General features: G+C 43.6%; 1 protein-coding gene across 2 annotated transcripts in view; it reads left to right on the forward strand.

The window, feature by feature from the left end:
- Window positions 1-16013, forward strand: part of CCSER1 (coiled-coil serine rich protein 1) — a 918294-nt gene that overhangs the window by 191835 nt on the left and 710446 nt on the right. For both annotated transcript variants that reach the window (XM_030190693.1, XM_030190692.1), the window contains one exon: window positions 14495-14682. In XM_030190693.1, coding sequence (XP_030046553.1) covers window positions 14495-14682 — 188 coding nt within the window. The remainder of the gene's footprint in view (window positions 1-14494; window positions 14683-16013) is intronic.

Here is a 16013-nt window from a genome sequence, read left to right on the forward strand (position 1 = left end):
TGATAGCTACTTCCTGTGTTATATAGAGCAGGAAACAGATAGCATATGTGTTGGGAATGGGCATGGACTGTGCATTCCAGTAATTGCATATTATTTTACTCTGCGCTGTGTGTGTTGTACTTCATAGCATGGTTGCAGCTGTCCTAGGTGCATCTAGATAAACTATATATTTTTTAATTTGGTTGATGTATTTATTATACTGCCATTCTTCAAATGGTTTCATGGTGGTGTACAGACTGGAATGGTATCAAGAACAGCAAGCACAGAGATACAAACGGAAAGGTTGGAATATGACAGTAGTGACAGTAGTAAACATGCCAAGATAGTGATTATAATAATCATCGCATCCAAACCGAATTCAAAAAGGGATATTTCTCATGAAAGAAGGCATAAGAAGAACCTGCTGACTTCAGGGGAATGTTTTGGCAAAAAAACAGCTGGTCGATATTCAAAATAATGTAACGGTCCAGAAATGGCGGCTGACCGGTTAAATTGCTTGTTCGGAGTTATCAGCAGCACTTAATTGGGAGCAGTTAGCACCTAAGTGAAAGCCATCAATTGGGGGAGGGGCATGCCAGGGGCAGAGTCAGCATTTGCTGGTTAAGTGCCAATATTCAGCACTTAACCAACCAGGGTAACCGTATAAATAGGACCGCATAAAACACAGTCCTATTTTATGCAGAAACCCATGGCTGGTTAAGTTCTGAATATAACTGGCTATGTGTTAGCTGGCGCTGTATAAATCAGATATTCAGTGCCAAAGCTCAGATATAGCCCAACATTGAATATACGGATCTTACAAACCTCACCGCCGCTGGCTAAATATTTACCCCAGGTTTCTACAGTGGAGAGTAACTGATGATCTGTTTCCAATTCATTCCCTAATTCTATATAGTGCTGCCCAAGTTGAATACCACATAGGTGTCTAACTTAGGTACTCAGGGGTCCTTTTACTAAGCTGTGGGAAAAAGGGCCCTGTGGTAGCAGTGGGGACTGTTTTTCCCGTGTGCCAGGGCCCTTTTTACTTCAGTGGGTAAACATTTTTTTAAAACATGGCCATGCAGAAAGATAACTCTTAACACGTGGCCATGCAGTGGGGAGCACTTACCCCCACCCACTGAGGTGGTGGTAAGGGCTCTCGAGGCGATGCCCAATTACCGCCGGTTTAGCACCATGCTAGGAAAAAAATTTTCGGCATGCACTCGAGCCGGAACTATTGCCGGTGGCCATGTTGAGCTGGTGGTAGTTCTGATTTAGTGTGCGGTAAACCGGCGTTGGGCTTACTGATGGTTTGTAAAAGAGCCCTTCAAAGAGAACTTAGTCGCCCAAATGAGGGTAAATGGCAGTTAGGCACCTAAATACACTTAGGTGCTACTCTCTAAGTTACCGCTTAAGTTCTTTAGGGGTCCGTTTACCAAGCTGTGGTAAAAGAGGCCCTACGCTAGCAGTAAAGGCCATTTTTGCTTCGTGCTGAGGCCCTTTTTACCGCAGCATGTAAAAAGGCCGAAGAAAGAAATGGTCATGCGATAAGATTTCACTTGCTGCGTGGCCATGCGGGGGGGGGGGGGGGGGGGGGGGGGGGAGGGGGAAGCACTTACCACCACCCATTGAGGTGGCAGTAAGGGTTACCGCACTAACCCGGTGGTATCTGGGCAGTGAGCGGCACTGCCCGATTACCGCCGGGTAACTGCTGTGGTAAAAAAAATAGGGGTCTATTTTCCCTAGAGCTGGAAATGGCACACACTGGGTCTGGAACTACCAGGGGCGTAGCTACATGGGGCCACTGCGGCATAGGCCCCCGTAGATTTGGCCCTGCCCCCCGCCGCCAACCCCTTTGACCACCCCTCCTTCCGGCAACCCTCACCTGCTGCTGCCACCATCGGGTACCTTTGCTGGTGGGGGTGCCGAAGTCCTCTTCTCTGGCGCGGCCGTGTTGCTGATCTGCAAGGCAGGCTTCTGTTTCTGTGAGTCTGACGTTCTGCATGTTGTACATGCAGGACATCAGACTCACAGAAACAGAAGCCACATCAGACTCACAGAAACAGAAGCCTGCCTTGCAGATCAGCAACGCGGCTGCGCCGGAGAAGAGAACTTCGGCTGGCGGGGGTTGGGGACCCCTGCCAGCAAAGGTACCCGACAGCGGCGGCGGGGGAGTGTTGGTGGCAGCAGGAAGAGGTGGTTGAAAGGGTTGGTGCCGGGGGGGGGGGGGGTCATAGGTGGTGGCGGCGGCGGGAATGGTCAAAAATGGCGGGCAGGTGGGGGGTCGGCAGCACCGGGGGGAGGACTAAAGCGTGCCCCCTCACCTCGGGCTCTGGCCCCCCTCCTGCCGAAGTCTGGCTACGCCCCTGGGAACTGCCTGTGTTGGGCCAGCGGTAGCTCTAGATTGGCGCTCGGTAAGCCCGCAGTGGGCTTGCCGCTACTGTGTAAAAGTGTCCCTTAGTGCCTAACTGCAAAGGGGTGTACATGTAGATAGGGCATGGGCGGGTCAAACACTTAGCTGCCAAACTTAGAGAATACTGTAAGTTGCATGCCTAGGTTCCAATATTTAGGTGCTCAAACAGAATCCACAGGAAAACTGGAAGAAACCTCTACGGAGAAACAAGGCACAACACAGAGTACAGGGCGACTCATGACTCTCAGGATGGGAGTAACAGATGTTTCTCCTGTCTTGAGAGTCGTTAGTCACCCTCTATTCTGTGTTGCACAATATTTAGGTGCTAACATTTACACCTGCCTGTTGTCTCCTAAAGTTAGATGCCCAAATGGCAGCTTAGGCTCTATGTTTTAATAGAATCTGGGCATCCAGATGCCTTTATAGAGTACTATCTTACACACAGCTTGTGGGCGTCTAACTTTGGTGCCCTTTACAGAATTGCCCCTCATTGCACTCACTGAAATATGTAGACATTCAACACCAGCCACTCTCCAGATACTGGTGCTTAATTTATAAGAACATAAGAATAGCCATACTAGTCAGACCAATGGTCCATCTAGCCCAGTATCCTGCTTCCAACAGTGGCCAATTTGAAAACTGTGGGATAGGGGCAGAGGAAGAAGACAGACGTTTTATAAAATGTTGGGGAGTAGACACATTGTGGAGATAGTGGCTCTCTCCTCCAGTCTTACCCCCTTAACTAATCCAAGCCAAAGGGCTGCATGCACCCAGATCCAGCACTCATCACCCTTCTCCTCAGAGGGGCTAGATCCTCCTTGATCCAGTAGACGTCAACCCCCAAGGCTATATCCAGCACCCATTCTCCTCAGATGGGGGAGGATCCAGCTCTTATTCCCATCCACCTTTGGAATCTCAAAAGAAAATGATATAAAATGAACATATTCTGTGTGTGCCGCCCTAAAACACCCCATCAACAGTTCTAAAGGAAATGAAATATTCATTGCTTTCTTTCTTTCTGCAGTTTGGGTAAAAATCAGCATGCATTAAAGTACCCTAAAACAGTTATGAATTTACCTGTGGGTTCTCTATAATCCTTTTTTTTACATTCGAGATGCACATTGAGGGAACAAATTGGTCTGTCTTCATGGTGCTGAACTGTCTGTTTCTCTTCCTGAGATACATAGCAGATAAAATAAGTCGGCTTGGGAGTTTCAGTGAAACTGGCAATTTAATTGCTTGAAATCCTGTGTGAGTTTTGTAATATTATTCATTGTCAGTGACCTGTAGGCATCAACAAAATTAATTATTACTGTCAGTTCAATTTCCTATGGACCAAAACCTATATTTTTTTAAAGAGATAGAATCAGTAGAAACATGTTTCATTATAGAATACAAACTATCTTGGAGCATGCTACAATATTTTGATTTCTAGCTTTCAAGAAATGCCAGTTGTTTTACAAATACTATTTTCATAAAGCTAACTGCCACAAACTGCCCCCCTAAAGCAGATTAAGCACTAGCGGCAGTCCCTTTGTGGGAAGACTATTGCCGGTCAGATGACAGGATAATCATGCAGCCTACTTATAAACCGATTCACTAAAGCTCGGTAAGCCATACTCCATTAACATGGGTTAATTGGGAAGTTAATTGCCATGAGCATCACTATTTCTAATGGGGCTTATTCACTTTATATTGCACACATTATTTATTTATATATGAATGCTTGATTAACCACCATGCCCCAAAAAGATCACGGCGCACAACAAACATATTTAAACACACACAAATATAACCTAGACACTGTAGAAAATTCAACCTCCCAACTGACAGCCCTCCTATTCTCCCATCAGTTCCCAAATGCCTAAGACACCAATCATACCTTCAACATCTTTTTAAAAACTAAGGGGTCCTTTTACTAAGGTGCGCTGAAAAATGGCCTGTGGTAGTGTAGGCGTGGGTTTTGAGCGCGCACAGAATCATTTTTCAGCGCACCTGTAAAAAAGGCCTTTTTAAAATTTTTTGCCGAAAATGTACATGAGGCAAAATGAAAATTGCCGCGCTTCTATTTTGGGTCTGAGACCTTACCCCCAGCCATTGACCTAGCAGTAAAGTCTCACGCGGTAACCGGGTGGTAATGACCTACACGTGCCAGATGCCACTTGGCACGTGTCTGATACGTGGGGCAAAAAATAAAAATTCTTTTTCGGCCATGCGTAACTCCATTTTAGCACGCGTTGGATGCGTGTAGACGCTTAAGCGGTCTAGTAAAAGGGCCCCCTAAAAGATTCTTCTTCCAACTACACCTCCATGGGGATAACATTCCATAATGTAGGAGTGATGCATCTAAATGCCGCTTCCTTGTTGCAGTAAGCCTAATCAGAAGAAATATCAGTGCTAGAAGAAGATATGTTTATATTTATTAATCAAGCTTAATACACTGCAAAATTCCGACAATAGGTCAAGGCAGTTTACATAGTCGAAAAGTAAAAGATTGAAAGGAAAACCATAAAAAACAGGACAGAAAACACTCACGCACAGGTTAATGGTATACTAAAAACAAAGTAGGTTAAATAAACAGAGTAAACAACTCCAGTCTCTGAGGTAAATGGGACTCACCCAAAAGCCTTTACTGGTGAATAACATTAAAATTCAGATCAAAAAAATATGTCTTTAGTAAAGTTTTAAACCAAGAGAAAGAAGTTATTGAATGAAGACATGGAAGTAAGGCATTCCACAATTTGGGTGCCAGAAAGAAGAAAGTTCATTTACAAGTTGATTCATAGTGGTGATGGAAGAATGAGATGAGGCCGGGGGCATCTAATGAATGGAGAGCTTGATGGGGGAGTATACGAAATAATAGATGAAGAGTGATAAGATGGCATCCTCCAGTGGTAATCTTTGAATGCCAGGCAGAGTCTTAAAACTGGATGGTAAAGGACATTGGCAGCCAATGTAAGGAATAGAGAAGAGGAGTTGCATGGTCTTTCCTACGAACCCAACTAAGAAAGCAAGTAGCTGTGTTCTGGAGTGTCTGCAATCTGTGACTGTGTAAGAAAAAATATTAATTGCTGGAGGCCCAAATTCCCTAGTCACACCAAGAATGTATTCTCCAGTTCTACTATGGAGTGCTCTGCCTAGATATTAAAATCTTCCACCATAACTCTGTTAGAACTGGCCACAATATATTCAGCTAACACCAAAAGGTTCTCAGCCCTATGGTCTAGAGCATGATAGATTGTCAATAGAGGAAGCTTTCTACTGTCCCAAACTGCTTCCCTTCAACTTCACCTTTCCCAAAGACTGCTGAAAGACTGACACTTCTCCTCCTTACTCTTCTGAGATTTAGAAAAAATATGAAACACCCTTTAGATAGCACTTCTTCAGTACAGGGAAATCATTCTTGCTCATTCATATTTCCGTCAAGCACAAAACTCCCAAACCAAGCTCAAAAATGCCATCTTAAATATGTTGCCACTTATTAAAGACTGAGCACACATTCAAAAGCCTTATAGCAACTACACTATCAGACTTATTTTTGAAAGAGAAGGGCGCCCATCTTTCGGCACAAATCGGGAGATGGGCATCCTTCTCCCAGGGTCGCCCAAATTGGCATAATCAAAAGCCGATTTTGGGCGTCCTCAACTGTTTTCCGTCGCGGGGATGGCCAAAGTTCACGGGGGAGTGTTGGAAGCGTTGCAAAGGCTGGACTGGGGCGTGCCTAACACATGGACGTCCTCGACCGATAATGGAAAAAAAAAAAGGGCGTCCTTCACGGGCATTTGGCCAACTTGTTCCATTTTTTTTCACGACCAAGCCTCAAAAAGGTGCGTGAACTGACCAGATAACCACCGGAGGGAATCGGGGATGACCTCCCCTGACTCCCCCAGTGGCGACTAACCCCCTCCCACCCTGATAAAAAATGTTAAAAATTTTTTTGCCAGCCTGAAATGTTATACTCAGGTCCATCGCAGCAGTATGCAGGTCCCAGGGAGGGGAGGTATGTGTGTGTCAGCGGAGGCATAGCGAAGGCATGGACATCCTTCTTGCAAACATTTTGGACGTCCTGAACTGCAGGGATGGCCAAATTCCAAAGGAGTGGAGTAGAGGAGTGGCCTAGTGGTTAGAGCACTTGTCTTGCAATCCAGAGGTGGCCAGTTCAAATCCCACTGCTGATACTTATGATCCAAAATCCAAATAAATAAAGGGGGTGTCAGAGGCATAGACATCCTTCTCACAGAAACATCACATTTTGGACGTCCAAAAAAAAAACCATCGCAGGGAAGGAGGCATAGCGAAGGACGTCCTTCACCCATACTCTAAGAAAAAAAAAGACGCCCCTGACGAGCATTTGGACGTTTTCACCTGGACTTGTATTTTTCTAAGGTTGTAGATGGCAATTTATTTAAGGTTGTAGACAGCTATTATACACGCAGCTTGTCTGCATGTATGAAGCCATCTTTGGCATGCGCAGTGCAGCCACACATAATGCTTGGCTGCTCTGCACTGGCTTTCCCTCCTTAGGAAGGAAATCATGTGCAAATGAGCTAACAGTGAGCAGCTCATTTGCATGTGATTTCCTTCATGCATGCCCGTTCCTTTCTGAATTGCTAAGGGATTGGTAAGGGAAGGGCTTTTTCTGTTCAGTTAGTGCATCAGTTAGTCCACTGCAGTGTCTCCTAGGGTGCCCGGTTGGTGTCCTGGCATGTCAGGGGGACCAGTGCACTACGGATGCTGGCTCCTCCCATAACCAAATGAGTTGGATTTGGTCGTTTTTGAGACGGGCGTCCTCGGTTTCCATTATGGCCGAAAACCGGGGACGACCATCTCTAAGGTCGACCATCTCAACATTCACGTCAATCATCTCTAAGGTCGACCTAAATGTTGAGATTTGGGCGCCCCCGACCGTATTATTGAAATGAAAGATGGACGCCCATCTTGTTTCGATAATACTGGTTTCCCCGCCCCTTCGCCGGGACGTCCTGCGAGGACGCCCTCAGGAAAACTTGGACACCCCGTTCGATTATGCCCCTCATCGACTACCTTCTAGGTAGAGAGACAGATTTGAATAATATACTACATTTTACCAGTAATAGGTCTGCAATGTTGTATTTGCATTCCTTCAGGTCCTGGTGTTTTGCTACAATTGTATATACTTTATCAACTAGCTCTGCACCTCTTATAGATTCAACATCTAAAGGAATATTTTTAGTGTAGTATCTCTCCAATATCATCTACAACAAATGCTGAAGCAAGGGATTGATTTAGTAAGCCTTATTCTCCCAGAGTACCCCTGTTTCCCCTGGTCATCTAATGGCCCAGTTATTTCCTTTGCAGATGTCTTCAATGTACACAAAAAAGTTTTTATAGCTATCTTTGACTCTGCAAAATCTTTTCTCAATTTTTTTCTTGGCCTGTGTTATTAATGTTTTACATCTAAATTGCCAATTTTTATGCATCTTCATATTTTCCTTATTAGGTTCTTCTTTCCTATTTTTATAGAATGCTGTTTTGATTTTATTATACTGGTTCATAGCACCATTTAGACATGCTGGCAGATGCCTGTGCTTCTTTCAACCCTTTTTTTAATGGGGTATAGAAACCTTAGCCTGGCAATACTAGTATTCCAGTCATTATTATCCTTCCAGAGAAGAAGAGATAATATAACAAAACTTCTTAGTGATTTCAGAAGGTACAATGAAAGAGAAAGAAAAGTACCCTTGAGGAATATTGGCCCATTCTTCCATATAGAACAATGTCAGTTCTGTGACACTGGAGGCCTTCATTCTATGAATAGCTCACTTCAAGTCTTCCTGCATCATTTTAGTAGAGTTTAGCTAAGGAGTTTGATTTAGCCAATCCAAAACATGAAATCTCTCTCTCACTTTTGTTTTAGCAATTCTGTAGTAGATTCAGCCTGACATTTTCTGCTAAAATTCTCATCCTTTGTATATGCAATGATGGAAAGCTGAACAGATACTGAAGAAACAATTCAGCTACACGTGCATGGTATCTCCAACACTGTACTTGACATTGGAATAAGGTTCTTATTTTCCAAGGCATAATTTGGTTTTCAACAAACAAAGCATTATATTGGAACCATGAAGTGTGACCATATACACTTTGGTAAACCTGAGGAGGACAGCAATGTCTTTTTAGAGAACAGTGATTTCTTCCTAGCCGTCCTCCCATGAACTCTATTCCCATTCATTTTTTTTTTCTTGATAGTTCAGCCACATTAAGAGAAGCCTGCAGATTGTTAGATATTAGTCTGGTCTTCTTTGTGATTTACATAAGAACATAAGCATTAGAACATACGTGTTGCTATACTAGGACAGACTGAACGTCCCTCAAGCCCAGCATCCTGTTTCAAACAGTGGCCAATCCAGGTTACAAGTACCTGACAAGATCCCAAAACAGTACAATGCATTTTATGCTGCTTATCCTAGAAATAAGCAGTGGATTTTCCCCCAAGTCAATTTTAATAATGGCTTATGGACTTTTCTTTTAGGAATCTATCCAAACCTTTTTTAAACCCCGCTAAGCTAACTGCTTTTACCACATTATCTGGCAACAAATTCCAGAGTTTAATTACACGTTGAGTGAAGAAATATTTTCTCCAATTCGTTTTAAATTTACTACTTTGTAACTTCATTGCACGCCTCCTAGTACTAGTTTTTTGGGAAAGAGTAAACAAACAATTCACATCTACCCTTTCCACTCATTATTTTATAGATCTCTATCATATCTCCTCTCATCCATCTTTTCTCGAAGCTGAAGAGCCTAGATGCTTCAGCCTTTCCTCATAGGGAAGTTATCCCATCCCCTTTATCATTTTTGTCGCCCTTCTCTGTACTTTTTCTAATTCTACTATATGTTTTTTGAGATATGATGAAATTGCACACAGTATTCGAGGTGCGGTTGCACCATGGACCATTACAAAGGCATTTTAACATCCTCATTTTGGTTTTCCATTCCTTTCCTAATAGTACTTGACAATCTACTTGATTTCTTAGGCACCGTTACACACTGAGCAGAGGGTTTCAACATATCATCAGTGATGACACCTAGATCCCTTTTCTGGTCTGTGACTTCTAATGTGGAACCTTGCATTATGTAGCTTTAGTTTGGGTTCCTCTTTCCCACATGCATCATTTTGCACTTTAAACATCATCTGTCATTTGGATGCCCAGTCTCCCAGCCTCGTAAGGTTGTCTTATAATTGTTCACAAATATCTTGCGATAAAACAACTTTTAATAATTTTGTGTCATCAGCAAATTTAGGGGTCCGTTTACTAAGCTGTGAGAAAAAGGGCCCTGTTCTGGAGGTGGGGGCCGTTTTCCCCACACCAGGGCTGTTTTTCCCGCAGCCAGTAAAACCTGAAAAAATAATGGTCAAGGGGGGAGATAATTCTCATCACGTGGCCATGCGGCGGGGAACCTTTACCGCCACCCATTGAGGTGGCAGTAAGGGCTCCGGCACTAACCTGGAGGTAACCAGGCAACATGTGGCGATGCCTGATTACCATTGGGTTACCGCCGCGCTAGCCATTTCCAGGGGTTTTCTTTTTCCCCCGGAAATGGCGCTGCCTTGTGGTGGGACTACTGCTGACATCTGCAGTGGGCCAGTGGTAGTCATGAAATAGTGAGCAGTAAGCCCACATTGAGCTTACTGCTGCTGTGGAAAAGGGCCCTTTAATTACCTCACTAGTTACTCCCATCTCTAGGTCATTTATAAATATGTTAAAAAGCAGCGGTCCCAGCACAGACCCCTGGGGAACCCCACTAACTACCCTTCTCCATTGAGAATACTGACCATTTAACCCTACTCTCTGTTTTCTATCTTCTAACCAGTTTTTAATCCACAATAGAACACTACCTCCTATCCCATGACTCTCCAATTTCCCCTGAAGTCTTTCATGAGGTACTTTGTCAAATGCCTTTTGAAAATTCAGATACACAATGTCAACCGGCTCACCTTTATCCACATATTTGTTCACCCCTTCAAAGAAATGTAGTAGATTGGTAAGGCAAGATTTGCCTTCATTAAATCCACGTTGGTGTTGGGGCTCATTTTCGAAAGAGAAAAACATCCAAAAATGTGGAATAAATCTGCATTTGGATGTTTCTATTTGTATTTATTTTTTATTTATATATGCATTTATATCTCACATTTTCCAATTTGCATTTTTTGCAATGTGGCTCACAGAGTAAAACGTTGTTAAATTTGATGAAGTTGTCTGTTGATGAGATAGGGATGCAAACTGATTATTTGCAAGATCAATAGTTGGAGGGGAAGATGATTAGCAGAGATGATATTTAGTTGGGGGCAGGGGCGTAGCCAGACTTCGGCAGGAGGGGGGTCCAGAGCCCGAGGTGAGGGAGCACATTTTAGACCCTCCCGGCGCCGCCGACCCCCTGCTGCAATTGCCGACACCCCCGCCAGCACAACCACCAACAACTTTGACCCCCCCTGCCAACGACCCTCTCAACCCCCACTCCCGCTGTCAACCCGCCATCGCCGTTGACTTTGTTCTGTTTCTGTGAGTCTGACGTTGTACATGCAGGACGTCAGACTCAGAAACAAAACGAAGAAAGAAGACTTCGGCTGGCGGGGGTTGGGGTCCCCCGCCAGCAAAGGTAACAGACGGCGACGGTGGGTTGACAGCGGGATGGGGGTTGAGAGGGTCGTTGGCAGGGGGGTCCAGGGCCAAATCTACAGGGGCCTAGGCCCCCGTGGCCCCATAGTAGCTACGCCACTGGTTGGGGGGAAAATAATTAGAGGAGAAGACAGAGTTCTAATTAGTGGTGAGAAACCAACTTAACAGGGTATATTCAGGTTGATATATCTATTTTGGTGTTCTCCTAAATATTCGTAGAAAAAATTTTTTTGAAGAAGGTTTTGATCAGTTTACAGAACGTCAGGTAGTTGCTTATGTTTCTTATGTTTTCTCATAAAAACATCCAAATTGGTATTTTCAAAACCAATTGTTAGATGTTTTTCTATGAAGTTCGTCAGAAGTGCTTTCAAAGCACAAGGGGGCGTGCCAAGGGTGTGTTAAGGATGGGATATGGGAGTTCCTAACACTTGGATGTTTTTCTGCTACAATGGAACAAAACAAAAACATCTAGGGTTATAAGTTGGACATTTTGATCGAGACCTGTTTTATTAATGAATAAGCCACAAAAAAGTGCCCTAAATGACCAGATGATCCTTGAAGGGAATCAGGGATGACTCCCTTTACTCCCCCAGTGGTCACTAACCCCCTTCCACCCCCAAAAAGTGTGTTGAAGAACATTACTTGCCAGCCTCTATGCCAGCCTCAGATGTTATACTTAGGTCCAATAGAACAGCATACAGGTCTCCAGAGTAGTCTAGTGGTGGGTGCAGTGCACTCAGGGTTGCCAGCTGTGAAAAATTTCCCCAGCCCCAAACGACCCATAAACCCGCCCAAAAACTGCCCGTAGCCAATCCCCGCCTCCCGCATCACCGAATCCCGCCCCCCGTGTCACCAACCCGCCCCCACATCACCTAACCCCACCCCACGTCATTAACCCCGCCTCCCACATCACTAGCCCCGCCTCTCACACCACTAGCCACACCCCTACATCATCCCTGATGTCAACCCCGCCCCTGAAAGGCTTCTATTGGTCCAATTTGGATCAATAGAAGCCCCAGAAAAGCTTCTATTGGACCCAATTGGACCAATAGAAGCCCCGGAAAATACCGCGCGAACTCGCACAGCGGCGACGGGAAAACCGGCCAAAAAACCGCATCCTGCGGCCAGCAAAATTTTCCTGCTGCCGCTGGCAAAAACCCGCCCAATTGGGCAGTAAAACCACCCACCTGGCAACTTTGAGTGCACTGCAGACAGGTGGACCTAGAACCATACCTCCACCTACCTATTACACTTGTGGTGGAAAATTTGAGCCCTCCAAAACTCACCAGAAACCCACTTTACCCACATATAGGTGCCCCCTTCACCCATAAGGGCTTTTGTAGTGGTATACAGTTGGGGGGTAGTGTTTTTTTGGTGTTTTTTTGTTGGGGGGGGGGCTCAGCAGACAAGATAAGGAAAAAACAAAAAGATGTATACCTGGGAGCATTTATTTGAAGTCTACTGCAGTGCCACCTAGAGTGCCCCATTGCTTTCTGGGATGTCTGTATGGCCAATCTACTAAGAATGTTGGCTCCTTCTATATCCCAATGGCTTGATTTTTGGCATATTTCACGTGGACAGGGTTTTTTTCAAAAATGGACCAAAAAGATAACTGCACAGAGCACAAAAACATCTAGCAAATAGCCATTTTGAAAACAAAAGATAGATGTTTTTCTGTTTTGAAAATGGCTATATTCATCATTTGAAGTTTGGACATTTTTAGCAAACATCCAAAGTTGGACTTAGACGACATATCGAAAATGCCCCTCCAAGTCTCATTAATCCATGCTTTTGAATATACTTTTTAATTTTATCCTTTTTAATAGTCGCTACCATTTTGCTCAGCACTGACATCGGGTTCACCGGTCTATAATTTCCCAGATCACCTCTGGTGTTACATTGGCCACCCTCCAATCTTCCGGTACCATGCTTGATTTTAAAGGTAAATTACATATTACTAACAATAGCCCTGTGAGTTCATGTTTCAATTCTATCAGTACTCTGGGATGAATACCAGCTGGTCCAGGCGATTTGCTACTTGTGATATAATGGCACGATTTGCCAAATTGTGCCATTATATCTTCCAGGTTTACAAAGAATTCATTCAGTTTCTCTGACTCGTCAGCTTTGAATACCATTTCTGGTACTGGTATTTTCCCAAAACTTCCTCAGTGAAGACCTAAGCAAAGAATTTAATTTCTCTGCTATGCCTTTCTCTTCCCTGAGTGCCCCTTTTACCCCTCGGTCATTTAGCATTCCAGCTGATTCTTTTGCTGGCTTCTTGTATGATTCTCCCATTTGGGATTATTTTGGCAGGATGAATGCTCCTGGGTAGAGCTACTGTAGTTTTCATCTTTTTCCATATATAGACTATCTGTGTCATAGTGGTTATTTGGAACACCAGATGTTTAGGAATGGTCTTTTAATCCTGTCCATATCTGGACATTAGCTACTGTTTGTCATAGGAGCTCCCTATAACTTTTATAGTGAAAACAAAACTCAGCTAATTTTTAACCTTTTTATAGGACATGATGCCCAAACTCTATCATGGTTGTTTACTTATTCTTAGTTATTAAATATGGGTGTATGGGTCAAAATGTTTGTTTCATAGTTTCCCATGTTATGCAAACAAAGTTTTGTTTTGTTCTGTTTTTTACAATTTGTTTTTAAATTTCAGGGACAATGTCATAAATAGTGTGCACTATCCATGAAGAATGAAAAACTATTTGCACCCAAATGTGCACTCTTTTTAAATAGTGCATACTACTGAAAAAGAGCCCATGGTTTTCACAAACAGTGTATACTCTTCATGGATAGTGCTCACCATTGCCAAATACTGCACACTATTTATGCCATAGGAAAAAAAAAAATCTGTTCTCTCTAAGCTGAGTGGGAGTCCTCCACCTACATTCCTGCCAGTGGGGGGAGCTGTTTCACTATCATATTTTCAATAAGGAAGGACAAGCAAGCTCTGTAGGACTCCAGAGAACCTGCCTGTCTCTAGTGGTTGAAAACACAGTATTTTAGCCCCCCCCCCCCCCACACACACACACTGTCAGCAAAGCAGAGGACTCCCATTCAGCTAAAAGGGAATAGTATGGGAGGGGGTCCTGTGATTGTGGGGATAAAAGCTACTTAAAGATATGGAAATGAGGCTAATATTTTCTATGTCATTTCAAATGAATGCAAATCCCTATTATTTAAGCACCTGGTATTAATTAGCCAATTAATAAAACTAGAGATTCCCTTACTATTTGGTAAAAGCACTTAAAGTAGAAGTGTAAATTATAAGCTATGAATATTATACTGCCTGATATGCTCCACACTGTATTATGATAAATGTTTTTGCAATATAATTGAATATTTGAAATTTAGATTGCGTTTCCAAAGTATTTGAAAATAAATAAATACATAAATAATGGTCAATGCTTTTTGTTCATAGTTAACTACTCAAACAGCTTCAGTCCATACCGAGAAGGGAGATTCACTGAGAGACGCTTGAGGTCTTCCTCTGAAGGTACTGCTGGAGGTAGTAGAATGACTTTCAAAGCAAAGGATGGAAACTTTGAAGAACTTCATATTCTAAGGAAGCAAAGAACAAGCTCAACATCTTCCAAAATGAGTAGCTTGGTGAGTTTCTGCATGTACTGAAAAAAATTAAACGTTTTATCTTACTTCTAGTGATCTTACCAGGTCTTTTAATAAGGTGCGCTAGCATTTTTAGCTCATGCTAAAAATCAGCAGGTGCAATGGGTGTCTCAGCATTTAGCGCCAACTGATTTTTAGCGTGAGATAAAAACGCTAGCGCACCTTAGTAAAGACCCCCTCACTTAGACTTCTACCAGAAACAAACAACAGCAAATTTGCATTGGGCTTTGGACATATATTCCTACATTCTTTTCTGGAGATAATAGTGCAATTAGTTTTGCATTTTCAAAAGTACATGTATTGTTCTTGCCAGAAGGATAATTCACAGAAAAAGCAGGTGCAAATCTCTGCATGAATTATTTCCCTTAGACAATTTCACATAACTTCCTTTACAGAATGGGTACAAAATTTATAGGAAAATGCCAGTAGGCTTTGTACCTACACAGGCAATTCTGACAATGGCCACCTGTGCACGGCAGTTCTATTAAGTAAGCATAAAATAGTTATGTGCCAATTACATGTGTGACAGTAAGGAAAATATACAGTACTAGTAAAAAAGCCCCGTTTCTGATGCAAATGAAACGGGGGGCTAGCAATATTTTCTTCTGTGTGCATGTGGGAGTGTGTGTGTCCCTGCCCTCTGCCCTCTCTCCCCTCCCCCCTCTGAGTCCTTCACTGTTACAGAGCCAGCGATTTGATTTCCGTGCTCTGCTGTTTTCCTTCACTGACTGTTTGTTACAGAGGGCGGGGCAGACACTCATGGGGAAACCGGATATCTCTCCCCCTTCACACTTCCGTCTGGAGGCTTCATAGAACGTTGGTGTTGCCTTTTATATAGAGAGATATGACAATGTATTTTCCACTTGCTGTTCCTAACAGTTTATTAGTATCTGTATCTAGCTAGTGGCTGGCAGCCTTTTTTTCTGTCAGCTCATAAGAGTGAATGGTTGCTGGCTTTTTTTTTTTTTTGCCATCTGCCGTCCCTAGGTCTCTAGGCAGCACATCTGGCCTGCTGTTTTGTTTTTTTTCCTGTGTGTTTCCTGCACCTGTTCTAGTGCACGAGCTGCTCAGACCTTCTGGCATTAGACCGTGCCAGAGGATTAGAGCAGTTTCTAGTAGTTTCTGGAAGGGAGCCTAGAAGCAGGGGAGGAGTTGGACCTTCTGCTAGTGGCAGTATACTCCCTTGAAGAAGATTAAGGAGCCCTTTTACTATGCCCATAGGCGCCTACGCGTGCCGAACGCACACCAAATTGGAGTTACCACCTGGTTACCGCATGGCCCTTGCGGTACTTTCAATTTATGGTGCCCGTCCG

Source organism: Microcaecilia unicolor, chromosome 2 (assembly GCF_901765095.1).
Source record: "Microcaecilia unicolor chromosome 2, aMicUni1.1, whole genome shotgun sequence".
Classification (NCBI taxonomy): domain Eukaryota; kingdom Metazoa; phylum Chordata; class Amphibia; order Gymnophiona; family Siphonopidae; genus Microcaecilia; species Microcaecilia unicolor.